At 47.8% G+C, this 16554-nt stretch overlaps 1 protein-coding gene across 1 annotated transcript in view; it reads left to right on the plus strand.

Moving 5' to 3' along the window:
- The window catches only part of SGPP2 (sphingosine-1-phosphate phosphatase 2), a 91115-nt gene that overhangs the window by 70586 nt on the left and 3975 nt on the right, over positions 1–16554 (plus strand). Inside the window, exon 3 of the mRNA XM_058187754.1 lies at positions 13744–13923. Within this exon, the coding sequence (XP_058043737.1) occupies positions 13744–13923 (180 nt within the window). The remainder of the gene's footprint in view (positions 1–13743; positions 13924–16554) is intronic.

A 16554-nucleotide genomic window follows, 5' to 3' on the forward strand; every position in this document is an offset into this window, starting at 1 on the left:
GTACTACAAAGTGTACAAAGTGCTACAAAGTCAGATATCAAATTAAAATAGACTTATATTTTAAAAACAAAAGAAGCTAAAATAGTGTAAATTATTGTTATTAATTATGGTACAGGATCTCAAAATGCCCACATACATCCTGGGATAATATGACTTCTGCAAAATACATACTTAAAGGTTGTAGAAGTTAATGAAGGCTAAGATGGCTACTGTTTGCAGATTTCATTTTCATTTGAGATCCCAAATTTTAAGCCAACCTTCATCAATATGCATAATTCCCAGTCATGTGACGGCTGTCTAATAATTATCTCTGGAGGGCATAAAGATGAAGGTGATTGTCAAACATGAAGCTGTGCTACTTGCATGAGTAAAACAATTTAAGAATTACTGCAAAAGAGGAACCACAATGCTGGGGGGATGGCAGAGAAGAGAAATTCACCAGGCTTGAGAATGGAACTACAGTCTAGTGGTTTGTATGTTTACCGCTTGAGGTCCTGATGGTTGCTAGGAAAGCTTATGGTCACAATAACTGCATGTACAGTGCCTTCATGCGGGTTTCTACTCCAAAACCTAAGCTATTGATGTAGACAAGAGGCCCCAACTATTGGTGAAATGATTTCTTATGGCACATAACTATTAAGATAGTATAAGCCCTGTTGTATGATTGTAAAAAGGAGCATGCAGTGGTTGTTTGTATGAACATGTTTCTGCCCCTTTGTTTTGTAAAACTGAAAGTTGTCAAGTTAGGATAACATAAAAGTTTAGTTGAATGCAGTAAGAATGGAATGCTTTAAAAAAAAGTGTGTAATAAAACAAAAGAAATCAGGTCAAGAATGAATGGGTGATGAATGAATACAAAAGTGAGTGACCAATATGACATTTTATTAAAGTTGCATGCCACCTGACTCTTAATATGAAAGGACTATATTAAGATGGTTTGGTCATATATATATATTTATTTTTATTTATTTATTTATTTATTTTGTCACAACATCATACAAAAAGATTATATAGTATATAAACATATATATGAATAAATGTAATGAATGAGTGAGACCAGATAACTAAATAAATATGATAAATTTGTTCTCTTGAAAAATTGAATCAACTGATAGGCAGGGGACTAATGAGAAAATTATGGTTGGATGGAGATCCTCCAAAACATGGCTCTCCAACCTTGGCAACTTTAAGACTTGTGGACTTCAACTCCCAGAATTCTGGGAGTTGAAGTCTACAAGTCTTAAAGTTGCCAAGGTTGGAGACCCCTGCTCCAAAAAGAGAAGATTAGAAGATTAATTGAAAAAAATGAATGTATTAAGTAAATAATGGATATAATGGAAGACAGGGATGGTTTTCAAAGAGAGAAATATATGGAAAACTATAGTAATAGCACTGGTATAAACTATATTTAGCTGCATTTCCTTTTCTTATCTCATTCCTTTAATTTATTTTCTACTATTTATTACTCAGTTTCTGTGCTTTGCTTAATGTTATTTTCCCCAGTAGTGTAAAGACTTATATATATTTGGGTATGTGTTTATATGTATGTGGTATATGTGTATACATGAATGTATTCTTGTATGTAACTACACCATCAGAGAAGAAAGGTAGCTTATTGCAAGTAGCAGGAGTAAAAACAGATCAGTCCAATCAATTAATCTTTCTGTCTTTTTAAAACCTGAATAATAGGCATTACTTGAGTGTTGTCTGTTATTGTATTATTTTTAAAAATTTAAATGACTTTAAAAGAATCCTGGTGATTCTGCAGCACTCTGTGTACTCTAAATTGCCTAATTAAGTAGCTAGCTGCAACTGTCTTCTCTTACAGTCAATGTTTCCCTCTAAAATTAGGCCTGCTTCCAAACTGAAAAGCCTTTATATTGTAAGTAGCATTTAGAGTTAAACTAATAGCCTCCATAATAGACTATTGGGAGGGAAAATGTGATTGAGTCTGTTTAATTGTTTCAGTCTAAAATATGAAACAAAGTTCTTGCATAGATTATTACTAATTATACAGTAGACAGAAAATGTGAGGATATAAACGCCATATTCCCAATGGCCTTATTTCTGAGAGAATAAAACTGAGAGATTGTTTTTGTGCTCAGCTCAAACTTTCCCATTAATGCTCATTAGATATTCTTTAGTAGAAAGGAGATGAAATCTTTCTGTTTCATCAGCTTTTGACAACATAAATAATGCTGAGTTTCAGTCAGGTGCTCATGCTTAAAATCTAGCCAGTTCGGTTTACTTTGCAAGTACCATTGACATTTGTTCAAAGATACCCCTCATTTTTTATCATTCTACCTTTCACTGCATAAAACATATTATATTTTCAATTGTTGTAAGAGAGAAAATTGAGGAGAAAGAGTTGCAAGAAGATAGTTGGCAGTACTAATAAGTAACTTAGGGTATGGGTGAACCGGACTTCACCTAATTGAAGTAACACCTCTTCACAATTATTTTATTCTCTGCCTTGCATCAGAGCAGAGATGGGATGACTATAGTCTATAAACAACTTGAAACTCCTATTTTACATTCATAATCATGCCACAAGAAATTATAAATTATAAGCAGCACATTCAAAGCTAGGCAGGAAACACAATAAGCTAATTTTCAGTTAGGCCCAATATCTTAGTCATAACCTCTATCTAAATTTCATGATATTGCTACATCACTATTCTACTTCTTGTAGCCTCCAGTTACTGAAAATATTATCAACTAATATTTAAGGAAATTTGTATTCCCAGGTTGATTGGTCTGGTATTAGAGCATTTGCTATTCCTTTTCCTTTTTTTGATCTGGATATGGATATTTATAAGGTTGGAATATACATGCAATGTGCACTGCATTAAGCAACAAACACTAATGTTTTATAGTACCTTAAGGCCAGTTTATTTTGGCATAAGTATTTCTTGACTTGACTTACTTCATTGATTCAAGTAGATTCATTCATGTGGGAATACGTTCATACATCTGCTACAAGAAATACGTTCATCCTCTAGGTACAAGGTGTCTTTGTTTTTATGCGGCATCATAAAACTAACCCATCTACTCCTTTGGGAATCTGTAGGGAGGACACAAGTGTACATGCTTCTTTTCACCATCCATCTCCTATTCTAAAATTAAAAGCAGAAGAGTTTCTAGAAGAGCATTTTTATTTCTGACTTCTGCCTCTGTTCCTAAGTCATTCTGTGTTGGGAAAGTGATCCTGATGATGGACAGTCAGAGTTTTAAGCTTTTTTATGTAATTATTATTCTAACATTTTGTTGGATTGGAAACGACAAAAGCAAAAGACTTGGCTAATGAGAAAGTGCAACAGCCGTATTCAACTTAGTTCTGTGCTCCTTCCTGATAATCATAGTTCATGATTTTGCCTGTCACAGTGGTTGTATCTTGTGAAAGTAAATCTTGACTTCTGATTGATTGATTGTGGAACATCAAGTCTTTGTCACTCTTAGCAACCATGCAGAAAGATGTTCTCCATGATGATCTGTCCTTAATCTGCTCCTTCAGGTCTTTCAGTTGTGCATCCTTTGCTGCTGTAACCGAGTATGTCCACTGGGCTGCTGGTTATCCTTTTCTATTCTTTTTTTCTACCCTCCACAATGCAGAGTAACTAGAGTATCTGACAGCAATGAAGAAGTGATGAATCTTTTCTCAGGGCTTTATAGGTCATGTAGTCAACTAATTAATTGTCTTTCTTATTCTGACTTGAACAAACAATTTATTTATATTAGCTTAGCAGGAGACTCTTCTCTTTCTCTGCAACCAGCAAAGAAAAACAGAAGTTTGTTGGAGGCTGGACAGAAGGACATCTCTGTCCATTCATTGCCACATTGATGTGACGGGAACAAGGAAAAGAAGGGACAAGGGAGTAGAAGCCACATGCTGGATAATAGTTCTCCCAAGTCTTTTTATTGCCATCCTACTGAAAATCTCAGGTTTATTTCAATTGGATGTAACCTACCAAATTTCCTCCTTTCAGACTGTCTCCATTCATTTTAGTAGCTTACGCTAGCCATTAATCATCACAAGTCTTTTTCAGGGATTTTGAAAAATGTCAGTATCGAAAAGCTTTGGAGAGGGGACTGTTTTTTCACCTGAGGGATAAAAAAACATACAGTACCTGAGGAGATTGTATGGATGCTCTTCTCATTGTAGAATTCTTCATTGGCCAAGTGTGATTGGACACACAAGGAATTTGTCTTTGGTGCATATGCTCTCAGTGTACATGAAAGAAAAGATACATTCATCAAGAATCATAAGGTATTTATTTATTTATTTATTTATTTATTTATTTATTTATTTACAACACTTAACGATAGTCATAGGGTACAAATAAGCAATCAAATCATATTAGGAAACAATCTTGAGTCACAATATTTGCCAGGTATGATTGGAAAAATCAGAGTGATGCTACACTGATTTAAGGAGACTTCCATGACCTAGTCCCATGATGGCGAGCCTATGGTACGTTTGCCAGAAGTGGCACACAGTGCCCTCTCTGATGGCACACGAGCCATTGCCCCAGTTCAGCTGTGCTGCGCATGTGCATGCACCTCCCGCCAGCCAGCTTGTCGTGTCCCACTCCTCCGCTGACGGCTGGGTCCGGGAAATCCGAATCAGGCGTGCCTCTGCAGCTCTGTCCAAAGTCCTAGCAAAGTCCTCAGAGCAGGCAGGAGACCAGTAAGTGACTTCAGCAAGATAAGTTTGACTTTTTGCCTGACTCAGAGACTGCCAGAAAGTAGCTCCTTTATATAGGCCATGGGGTGGCACCATGACTCAGCACTCATTAAGGCCTGCCCTCCTTCCTCTGTAGCCTCCGCCTCCAATCTTCTGATGCGAGGGTCACACCAATCAGCTGTTCTTGGGAGTAAACCTCCTCAGGCTCACCTGCTGTGGAGGAGGGGAGGGGTCTAGCTGCCCGCTTGCCTGGGCATGGAGTCAGGGCTGGGGCAGGAGATTCTCCTTCTGCAGTTTGTGTGGGCATGGAGCCAGGACTGGGACCGGAGGCATACATTCCTCAGTGTGCGGGTGCAGGTAAGAAGGCCCCGGCTGCTCTGAGGGCGGGCAAGACACAACACTATCCCTCACCGCAGGGCCCTTCCCCCGGGGCTGACGATCGGGATGCGGTCGGGCCGGGTTCTGCTCGAGGAAGGGCCGCACCAGGTCCGGGCGTGACGCCGGAGGCATTGACCCAGGTGAACTCGGTCCCGCACTTGCCACGCCACCAGGTATTGGAAGCGCCTTCAGCCAGCGGGAGTCGCGATGCTGTGCACCTCGTACTCCTCCGCCCGTCCTCGTCGACAGCGACGGGTGGCGCCGGCGCCGGAGGGAGACGGCGGGCCTCAGGGACCAGCAAGGACCGATGGAAGACGGGATGGATCCGCATGGAACGCGGCAGGGTCAATCGGTAGGCCACCGGATTGATGACCGCCTCGACGGGGAACGGACCGATGAACCGGTGGTCCAGTTTCTTCGCCGGCCGGTCGGACGGGAGATGCTTTGTGGAGAGCCACACGCGGTCTCCGACCACCAGCGGGGGTGTTGCCCGTCGGGCGATCGGCGACCCGCTTGTAGTCCTCCTTCGCCCGATTCAGCTGCCGACGCACCATCTGCTGGACCGCGTGCAACTCGGAGAGAAAGGACTGTGTCTCGGGAACCGGGGAGTCCGGGGGCGCCAGAGGGAAGAGCCGCGGATGGTACCCCAAGTTGGCCAGGAACGGGGTGGTCTGGGTGGAGGTGTGTTGGGAGTTGTTGAATGCGAACTCCGCCAGGGACAGGTAATCGGCCCAGTTGTCCTGCTGTTGGTTCACGAAGCACCGGAGGTACTGTTCCAGGATGCCGATGACCTTTTCCGTCCCGCCGTCGGTCTCCGGATGGTGCGCCGACGACAGGCACACCTGCACCTCCAATGCGGCCATCAGGCTCTTCCAAAAGCGGGCCGTGAACTGCACCCCACGGTCCGACACCACCCTGTCCGGCAGGCCGTGGAGGCGGAAGACGTGCTGCAAGAAGAGACGGGCTGTCTTGGTGGCGGTGGGCAGCCCGCGGCACGGGATGAAGTGTGCCATCTTGGTGAGCATGTCCACCACCACCAGCACCGTGGTGAACCCCGAGGACGGCGGCAGGTCCGTCAGGAAGTCCATGGAAATTGCCCCCCAGGGTCTGTCAGGAGTCGGCAAGGGCTGGAGGAGACCGGGAGGGGCCCCCGTGGCGGCCTTGGCTTGCCGGCACGGCACGCAGGACGTCACATAGGCATGGACATCATGCCGCACCCGGGGCCACCAGAAGGTCCGCGTTACCAGGTTGAGAGTCTTGAAAACCCGAAATGGCCCGCGCAGGGTTGTCGTGGCACTGGGTCAGGACGAGGGACCGAGCGCCCTGGGCACATACAACCGCCCGGAACTTGAGTACGCTGCCTTCCAATGTCCACGGAGACGGGGCCCGCCTCCGCTCGCCGCTGCTGAGACCAGGCGTCTTGGCGCTGCGCCTCGCACCCGGGCCCGTAAGTCCACCGGTTCCCGGCGGCGCCAAGGCTTCCGCCGCAGTACAGTCCGTGGAGGAAGAGGGTCTTGGGCGCCAGGTACTCCGCTTACGGGACAGGGCGCCCGCCCGGTTGTGGCCACTGGGGATATAGGTGACGCGAAGTTGAACCGGGCAAGAACAGCGACCACCGGATCTGCCGCTGGTTCAACTTCCGAGCCGTGGTGAGATGTTCGAGGTTCCGATGGTCCGCTCGACCTCCACCTGATGCCGGGCCCTCCAGGTGGTGCCGCCACGCCGAACGCGCCTTGATAGCCAGCAACCCTTTTCCCAGATGGTATAGTTGCGCCGGAAGGGTTGAGCTTCCGCGAGTAGTACGCGCAGGGAAAAGAGTGCCGCCATCCGCCGGGGCCTGTAGCAGCACCGCCCGAGGGCGACGTTGAGGCGCCCGCCTCCACCACGAAAGGCCGGTGCGGGTCGGGATGTCGCAGGATGGGCTCCGTGACGAAAGCCTTCCTGAGAGCCGTGAAGGCTTCCTCCCGCGGGGACCCCACCGAACGGGACCTTCTTCTGAAGGAGCTGGGTGAGCGGAGCCGCCAGCGTGGCGAAGCCCGGGATGAAGGTCCGATAGTACTGGCGGCCCAGCAGCCGCTGGACATCCTTCACCCGACGCGGGGCTTCCCAGCTGCTCAGGGCCTCCACCTTGCGCGGGTCCATGGCGATCCCCTCGGGTGAGAGGATGTGCCCGAGGAACTCAATGGACGACCGGAGGAAAAAACACTTCTCCAGCTTGGCGTAGAGCTTGTGCTCGCAGGCGCTGCAGGACCAGGCGGAGGTGCTGGAGGTGACTTTCCTGGACCGAGTAGACCAGGATGTCGCCCAGGTAGATCACCACGAACCGATCCAACATGTCCCGGAACACATCGTTCATAAAATGTTGGAAGACGGCGGGGGCGTTGGTCAGCCCGAACGGCATGACCGTGTACTCGTAGTGTCCGTACCGGGTGCCGAACGCCGTCTTCCACTCGTCCCCTTCACGCATCCGCACCAGGTTGTAGGCCCCCCGGAGGTCGAGCTTGGTAAAGATGGAGGCCTCCCGCAGCCGGTCCATCAGCCCGGATGAGCGGCAGGGGTAGCGATTCCGCACCGTGATGGCGCTCAGCCGGCGGTAGTCGCAACACAGGCGCAAATCCCCGCCTTCTTTTTACGAAGAGGACCGGGGCCGACAGAGGGACTTGAAGGCCGGATGAACCTCGGGCCAGATTTTTGTCCAGAAAGTCCCTGAGGGCGCCAACTCGGCTCGGACATGGAATACAGGCGCCCGTGGGCAGCGGGCGCCGGGTTGCAGGTCCACGGGCAGTCGAGGGCCGGTGCGGGGTAAGCGGTCCGCCTCCTTTTCGCTGAAGACGCCAGCGAAGTCCTGCAGCTCCGGGGCACGGCGACGGCCGGGTGAAGACGCCCTGGCCGGGCGAGGTGTGGCGGATGTGGTCGACACACTGCAGGCTGGGAACGAGATGGCGCCCGCGACCAGGCCACCTGAGGGTCGTGCGTCCGCAGCCAGGCCAGTCCGAGGATCACTGGGAAGTGGAGGTCCGCCGTCACGTGAAGCGAATCGCCTCCTCGTGGTCCCCGATGGCGGCGCAAGGGCTGCGTGGCGAAGTTAATGGGTCCGCCACCAGCTCCCTCCCGTCGATGGTCTCGACGCCATCGGAGGGTCTACGGAACCAAGGGGACACCAAAATGGTCCACGAGGCCCGGTCCATAAAGTTCGTGGTGGCCCCTGAATCCACCAGCGCGTGTGCGGGATCCCTTCCGGCGGTCACCCACCCACACCGGGTGTCCAAAATCAGGTGCCGAGGGGCCCGGGTCCACGCCGGCCATGTCTGGCGGGGCTTGGTCCGTGCCCGGCCTAGGGTTTCCCTGGGCGGGCCTGCCCGTTCCCGACTGGCCAGGCGGGATTCGGGACGGGCGACGTGTTCCGCCGCGCTTCCTGGGGCATGCGGCGGCGAAATGGCCGGGCTCCCACAGTACAAGCACAGCCCCTTGGCGCCTCGGCTCCGCTCCTGGGCCGTCAGGCGAGGCCTGGCCGCCCTAACTCCATGGGCTCCTCGGCGGCGCCACGGCGCGGGTGGCCCGGGACGGGTCGGCAGGTCGAGGAGGCGGCGGTCTTTGACGGTTGCGGGCGGCGACAGGACGGGCGTTGCTGGAGACGGGTGTCGAGGCGCAGGCAGAGGGCACCAGGTCAGCGAGGTCATGGCGCCTCCACCCGAGCCAGCTCGTCCTGGAGCTCTTCCGAAGGCCCCTCTTGAACGCGTCCGCTAGTGCCGTGTCGTTCCAGTCCGAATCATGGCACAGCAACGAATTCGCGATGTACTCCCGGGCGGGGCCCTTGTTGGATCTCTCCGGCGCCAGGCAGCCGTCTGGGCCGCACAGGGTCTTCATACATCAGGCGAGTTGCCCCAGAACCCCTGGTAGTCCGCCAGCAAGGGGCTGTCCCTGAGCACCAAGGCGTGGCCCACTCGCAGCCTGGCCAGACAACAGGTTCATCACGAAGGCCACCCTGGCCCGGTCATCTGGAAAGTCCCCGCCGCATTGCCATGTAGGTCTGGCACTGGGCCATGAAGGCCGGGAACATCTCCATCCGTCCTGAGAACTTCTCCGCACCGTACCGGGCTGTGGCGCTGAGGAGGAGGAGGAGGAGGAGGTTGGACTGCTGGGGCATTCCCAGCAGCCAGTTGAGCAGTCAGCTGGGCGACTTGCTGTTGCAGTTGCTGGTTGTCTGTTTGTAGCTGCTGCACAATCAGCGCCAGCTGTTGCTGATCCATCTTGTAGATGTGTGAGGAGTCAGGCAAGATGTCGTGTCCCACTCCTCCGCTGACGGCTGGGTCCGGGAAATCCGAATCAGGCGTGCCTCTGCAGCTCTGCCCAAAGTCCTAGCAAAGTCCTCAGAGCAGGCAGGAGACCAGTAAGTGACTTCAGCAAGATAAGTTTGACTTTTTGCCTGACTCAGAGACTGCCAGAAAGTAGCTCCTTTATATAGGCCATGGGGTGTGGCTCCATGACTCAGCACTCATTAAGGCCTGCCCCTCCCTTCCCTCTGTAGCCTCCGCCTCTCCAATCTTCTGATGCGAGGGTCACACCAATCAGCTGTTCTTGGGAGTAAACCCTCCTCAGGCTCACCTGCTGTGGAGGAGGGGGAGGGGTCTAGCTGCTCCGTTTGCCTGGGCATGGAGTCAGGGCTGGGGCAGGGAGATTCTCCTTCTGCAGTTTGTGTGGGCATGGAGCCAGGACTGGGACCGGGAGGCATACATTCCTCAGTGTGCGGGAGCAGGTAAGAAGGCCCCGGCTGCTCTGAGGGCGGGCAAGACACAACACAGCTGGTCTTCGGGTCTCTGCCCCACATGCATGGGGAGGGCACGTGCAGGAGGCCATGTGCGTGGGGGGGGGCAAGGCACATGCAAAGGGTCATACACACATGCATTTTGGGGGTTTGAGCATGTACGAACACACTTTTTGGGCACTTGGTCCGGAAAAGGTTAGCCATCACTGACCTAGTCCATTTATGAGATTTATTATTTTTGAAAATCCCAATTTTTCAGGATTATGAAATTCTTTACTACCAAATCTACTTAAAATTTTGACTGCATGCCAGGTTTCAGTGTTCTTCTGTACATCAACAATGTTGACGCCCTATTATTTAGCATATAGTTTAGAGATTTCTCCATATCTCTACTAGCAGAGAAATATGATGATTTCCATTGTAGCGTAGTCAGACTGTAAGTTTGACTGGAATTACATTTTACTGATATAGGCTACATTAATGACTCTTGAAAGCCTGACAGTCATTTCACTTTCCTCTTCACTCTCGTATCCTCCAGCAAGTTAGAGTGGAGCCAGTTTGTTTTGTTTCATTTTTGAATGCTTTCTTCACATCCCAAGCTTAAAACTTCAGGCTTGAACTGTGGGGTCTTTCGTGCTATTTGAGCTTGGCTGTTTTCTAGCTAATGTTTCATTTCCCAAAAGGTAACATCAGTAAGACATATTTTATTTGTAACTGTTGCTGCATTGTTTCTCAAGCTCATCTTTAAGGCTCTCTACAGCAACACACAAAAGTTCATTTGTCCATTGCTGTATAATTTAATTTGATTTTATTATGGACTGATCTGAGTTTACCAATAATATTTAAATAGTTTTTTTTATTTATCTCTTGTAGAATTAATGTAGTCCCAAAGTACGGCCAAATCCTCCAGCCACCATATTATTTTGCTCATTGTTGGTAATACAGAAATTTTTTGAACTCTTATATTTTACCTTTTGATTGCCACAAAGCAGCACAAGTTGTGAAATCCAGTTTCTCATATGTCATGCTTAGGTGGAAGTCAGGTGGTGCCTGAAAAATAGGTGGCGCAGGCCAGAACTACTAAGCTAGTAAGAAGCTGCTTCGCCAAAGCAGAAAATAAGGTCAGGCTTCTGGGATGAAAGATTTAAGTCCTCTTGCCCTGCAGATTCAGCAGTCTGCTATAACCTGCAGAGCATCTAGTATTCAAAATGCTGATTTTTCCAGGATCATCTCAGTTTTGTTGGAAACTACTGAACATGCAAATATATTGGCAGCAGGGCCAATTCTGAAATTGCTGTATCTATCTGAAATATACAAGATGTTCATTTGAATCTCCTATCCCAACATCAAATCAGCAAAAACTTCTCATTCATTAAAGCAGGATAACAAACTTCATATAGCAGGCAACCTCAGGGGACTTGCTGTAGCGATGGAAGTTTTTTTTTAATGGTTAAATGATTTATTTTACAAGATGGCTAGGATCTAGCAGAATTGAAAAAGTAAAATATTTCATTGTATGCTAATTTCATTCTGATGAAAGCTTAACTGGCTGATATTGATATCAAATATAGAATGAAAGTGCATTTTGAAGTCATCATTATATTACACATATGGCATTAGCTGCTTCTCTGCTTCTTAGCCATTCAGTTTCATTTTTATTTTCAATGGCTTATTTTGACAAAAATAGTCATTTCTGTTCCATGAAAATCATTTATAAATGTATAAAAATGGTAAGCATTTTTTAAAAAGTCACTTCCCTCCAAATCTCCAGATGCATACTGTTGATAAAAGACCCTTGACCTTGAGACCCAAGTATTATCCCTGTTATCTGTCATTTTATGTGTTCCATGGTCATGAAAAAAATTGTAACGCATCTGAAGCAAGTGATTTATGCAGATATTGAAGATGAAAATTACAATCCATAAATTTCCAATCTTAAATTTTTCAAGGCTTCTGAAACAGTTTTTATTTTTTTCTCATGAGATTAGGAGTGAGAAAATTTTGAAGTTATTGCTGTCAATCAGACTTGATGCCATGGTGTTCTTGATGCCTCCAGGTCACTCATGTACTTTAGTTCCTCTTTGAACTTAAAAAGGAATTGTATTTAACTTGCGAGGGAAGGTATACCAAAGGAGCAGAAAAGATATTGATATTAAAGCTGGAAATAGGATAAAATTTAATTGAGGTGGCCCTCTTTTTCACTAAATGCTGGGGGCGCAAAGGGGAAATTTGCTTACATCAACTAAAAGAGTGAACAAACCTAGAGTCCAAAGTGTATCTACCTTTTTCATCAGTGCATTCTACTTGATTCATTTTCTCCCACCATTTTAAAAACTGCTAGGTAAATTCTAGTAGAGTTGAACACCCAGAGGAGTTTTATATAAAATGCAAGAAAGTAAAAAGAAATAAAGGTGAAAGAGAGTGAGAGACAGACACGTGGGAAAATATTTGGTAGAGAAACAATGAAAGATATAATCAATATAGATTTTCTGGAATATAAAGCATCACCTTGCAACAGGATGTGGCACTAACTTGCCCAATGTGCTCTCTTTAGAACTTTTTAATCTTTCTCTTGGAGGAACTGAGGTGGGGAGAGAGCAAAGCTCAGAAGCAATATTTCCTGTGATGGCCCCCCCATGCCCGTGGACTGGCCTCCCTCAGAGGTCAAGTCGGCCTAAAACTGCCCAAGAGAGCTCTTAGGGAATTAGGGCGTGGAAACTCTTAGCTTGTGGATTAGGCTTTAAATGTTTTCTGCTTTGATATGTTTATTATACTTCTATGTTCTTCATTGTCATCCATCAGGAGTCTGTTATGTGATTAAGTCAGTATGCAAAATTGAAAAGTGAACAAACATTACTGTATTTTTAGTATTTTGAGCACAACATAGTTTGTGTTACTTTTGCTCAAGGATGCACTAAGAAAACTACATTTCCCAAAAGTGGAAACACGTTTTCTCTTTAGGTGTAACTTGTAATGTTTGAAGTTATGATGTTCTCTGTTGTGACTTTCAAAAATTTTACCTCCTGCAATTATGATGCACTGCTTTAGCATTACGTTGACTTGTTATTTTTAAATGTGTAATGTCACTGCTTAATGTTCCTGCCATCATTGATATTTTGTGTTTTTAGATTACAATCTTATTACTCCTAGAAGGGTCTTTGATAGTGCACAGAACAATTTGGATCTTTGTTTTAGGGCCACGGAGGTGGGAGTTAGGGAATGGGGGGTGTCTAGACTTCCTATCTGATCTCAGGCTTTCTACTCTGGGCCTTGTAAAATTATTTGTTAGTCTGAGATTTGATAAGTCAGTCCAGCAAATGAATTACAGATGAATTAGACTTTTAATTCATATAATTCCAAGTACACCTTTCTCTGTATGTCTAGGAATTATGATATCTGGAGCTGATCTGGTTGGGGTAGGTTCCCCCAACTACTTGAACACTTGGGCAAATCTCTATCTCTCATTTTAAACTTTTAATAATGGTTTGGAGCCAGGCTGTTTGAAGGACCATCTTTCCTCCATTACATCTACCCAACCACCAGGACAGGAATTCAGAGTATGATGTGGGTCCCAACTATTAGGGATCTACATTGATGGAAGCATGAAGTGTTTTGTTGGTGATGGCTCTTTCCCTATGGGACATAATTCCCATGAAGGTACAATTGCCCCTCCCCTGTTGCTTTTTTGAAAAACACCAAAGACCTGGCTATTCAGCAGACCTAGAGATCCCAAATGGAAATGGAGCTGATCAAGTGGCTGATCTGATGGTCTTGTTGGAAGGGGGCGGGCTATGGATTTTATGTCATAGTTTTTAATGTTATAAGCCACCCAAAGTCACTTGTGTATGAATTGGACAGCCGTGTAAATTTGTTTACTATATAAATAAACAGGAACATGTTTCTTTGCTATTTCCAGGTAGTCATGTATATTGGTCAAGTCATGAAAGACCTTCTGAAGTGGCCTCGTCCTCATTCACCACCTGTTGTCAAGCTAGAAAAGAAGACTAATGCAGAATATGGAATGCCATCCACACATGCAATGGCAGCCACTGTCATCTCTTTCACTTTTGTATCTGTGACTGCAAACCAGTACAAGGTAGGAAGCAGCAATTCTGATTTAATCTAGTCAAGTTGCATGACCAAATTTCATTGTCTTGTTTGGTCAAATATTAGTCCTTCCGTCTCAAGCCTCAGGTATTTCAGTGGCATTACAGTTCATTTCTGTTTCATCCTCTTCCTTCTTGTGTATTGGTCTTCATCGGACAGTATTAACAAACTTTTCACTGTGACTGACTAAGACAAGTCATTCCTAGGAATATGGGACTGTTTTACATCTTCAATCACATTTCTGTAAAATTAGGATCTTTTGTCCCAGTGGGATTTTTGGGGGGTGGGGTGTACACAAATTCACTTTTGGGTCTACTTGGTTAGTCTTTCAATTGTGGAGATGTTTCTTTAGAATTCTTCATTTAGCCTGTGCAGTGGTGGGATTCAAATAATTTAACAACCGGTTCTGTGGGCATGGCTAGGTGGGTGTGGCTAGGTGGTCATGTGACCGGGTGGGTGTGGTCAACTTGATATCACTCACGGCAAGGTGGGAGGCACCTCACTGTGAGTGATGTCATTGGCCATGCCCACTCGGTCACATGACCGATGCTGCAGAGAAAGGGTGTTTTCCTACCTTCCCCCCTCTGTCCTTGGGCTGGCAAAATAAAAGCCCATCTAAAGAGTATTGCCTTCCTGCTGAATACTGTCAAAAGGAGGCAAGGGGGGAAAAAAAGAGAAGGGCCCATGGAAATGCCCCATTTTCCGTGCCAGGCTGGATTGGGATGGGGAGGGTGGAGAGCAAAAAGCCTACTCAGTCCATACATACTCACCAGCACGACAGCAAATCTCTCTTCCAGCTCGCCGATTCAGGCATTGGGAGCTTGGGCAATTTTCTTCCAGCGCTCGTGCAGGGAATCCCGGGAGCACCAGCATGTTGCATGCTTTTCACTCCAAGCAGCCTGGACTGGAAAACACATGGCTGGGGTGGAGGAGCGGTCTTTTTTAACAAGCTCAAAACTGTTGCTGCAAGCCTGAGTTCCCCGCATAAGAGCTGCAAGCCCAGCTCTGGCTGCAGACGTGTGATTGTGAGGGCAGGTTTTTTTCAAGGCAGATTTTCATAGAGGGAAACAGAGATGAGTGTGCTGAAGTATCAGACTTCCAGCTCTCGTGCGGGAAACCTAGACTTGCAACTCAGTTTTGAGCTTGTTAAGAAGGACTGCTCCTCCACCCCAGCCATGTTTTTTTAAGTCCCGGATACTTGGAGTGAAAAGCATGCTGTCAAGTCCCAATTTGGGGCTCGCCATACCTGGGGGAGGGGGAGTATGGAGCTGCAACCATCAGAGCTGGCGAGTCTAATAGCGAGCAAGGCTGCGGCTGCAGTCGTGGGGAGACATGTTAGGACAGCGCTGGCCTGAAGCTAGCATGGCCCGGCTGGGAGGACACTTGCCCCACTGGTCTGGAGACTGCTCACCTGCCTGGCTGGTGTCAGAAGAGAGGGAGACAGAAAAGTTCAGCCAAGTCTTCTCCTCCTTCTCGGCCTCAAGCAAACAGGCACGTGCACCTCATGGGACCGGGATCTTCTGCGAGGAGACGGTGCGTGCCCACACATTGTCTCCTCACAGAAGATCTCGGTGCTGTGAGATGTGTGCATTGTCAAGGTTCCAGAAAAACCTCTTCTGCATAAAAAACTCTCTGAAGCCATTGTCTTTCAAAGTTAGCATAAGGAAACTGGCACATGATGAGTGAAATTCCAAAACTGAAACTTCCGGATTCTTTTCTCAGTTATACAAACCCCAAGAATCCCACCCCCCAAAACCCCTTTGCCGGTCACATGGTCCAACGTTCTTCCACTTTATTCGAAACCTCTTCTTGCCACTCCTTCTGCAGATGCGAACACAATCCAACCTTGACCGCTTGAAGAATGTAACCATACCCATCACCCCACCTTCTTCCCCTCAGGGGAGAAATGTGGCAGCATCTGGAAACCTACGGCCTAGTATGGTTTCCAGGTCTGACATGCATGTTCTCTGTGAGTTTCAGGCTGAGGAGACAACTTGCCTGAACTTTTCCTGCCTTGGAAGCTGCTCTTAAGTAGCAAGGACAGGCTGTGGCAACTACCTTCCGAGCAGCTTCGACCGGCCCGAAAAACAGGGCAGTGACGGCGGCAACGGGCTAGGAGAACAGTGGGACACGTCAGGACAGCGACAGCCTGAAACTCGTCAGCAGGCCGTCCTCCTGGCTGGGTCTGGCCGCAAGCGGCACTGGCACCGGCACCGGCAAACAATGGGGTATGTGGACACCAGAAGTCCTATCCTGATCTTCACCCCATTGCCTGCTGGTGCTGGTGGCAAAGCAAGACAGGCAAGCCCAGGGATGGGGGGAGGGCAGCTAGCTAGCTAGGCCGCGAGTGCTGCGTGCAATGGAGATGCGGTGGCGGCAGAGCTAGCTAGGCAAGGCGGGGATGGAAGGGGGGGCAGCGCAGTGGTGGCAGCCTAGGCTGACTCAGGAGTCAGCACTTGACCAGGGCTTTCCGTGGTGGCAAGAAGGCTGAGGGGGCTGGCCTGGGAATCGACTTGATCGGGGCTTGCGCTGTGGGGCAGGGCGGGCGAGGGGTGGGTGAGCCAGCAATTTAACAAACAGTTCGGTTCAGTGTGCTCCGAGGCCAGTAAGTAATGGTGGG

This window comes from Ahaetulla prasina, chromosome 6 (genome assembly GCF_028640845.1).
Source record: "Ahaetulla prasina isolate Xishuangbanna chromosome 6, ASM2864084v1, whole genome shotgun sequence".
Lineage (NCBI taxonomy): Eukaryota > Metazoa > Chordata > Lepidosauria > Squamata > Colubridae > Ahaetulla > Ahaetulla prasina.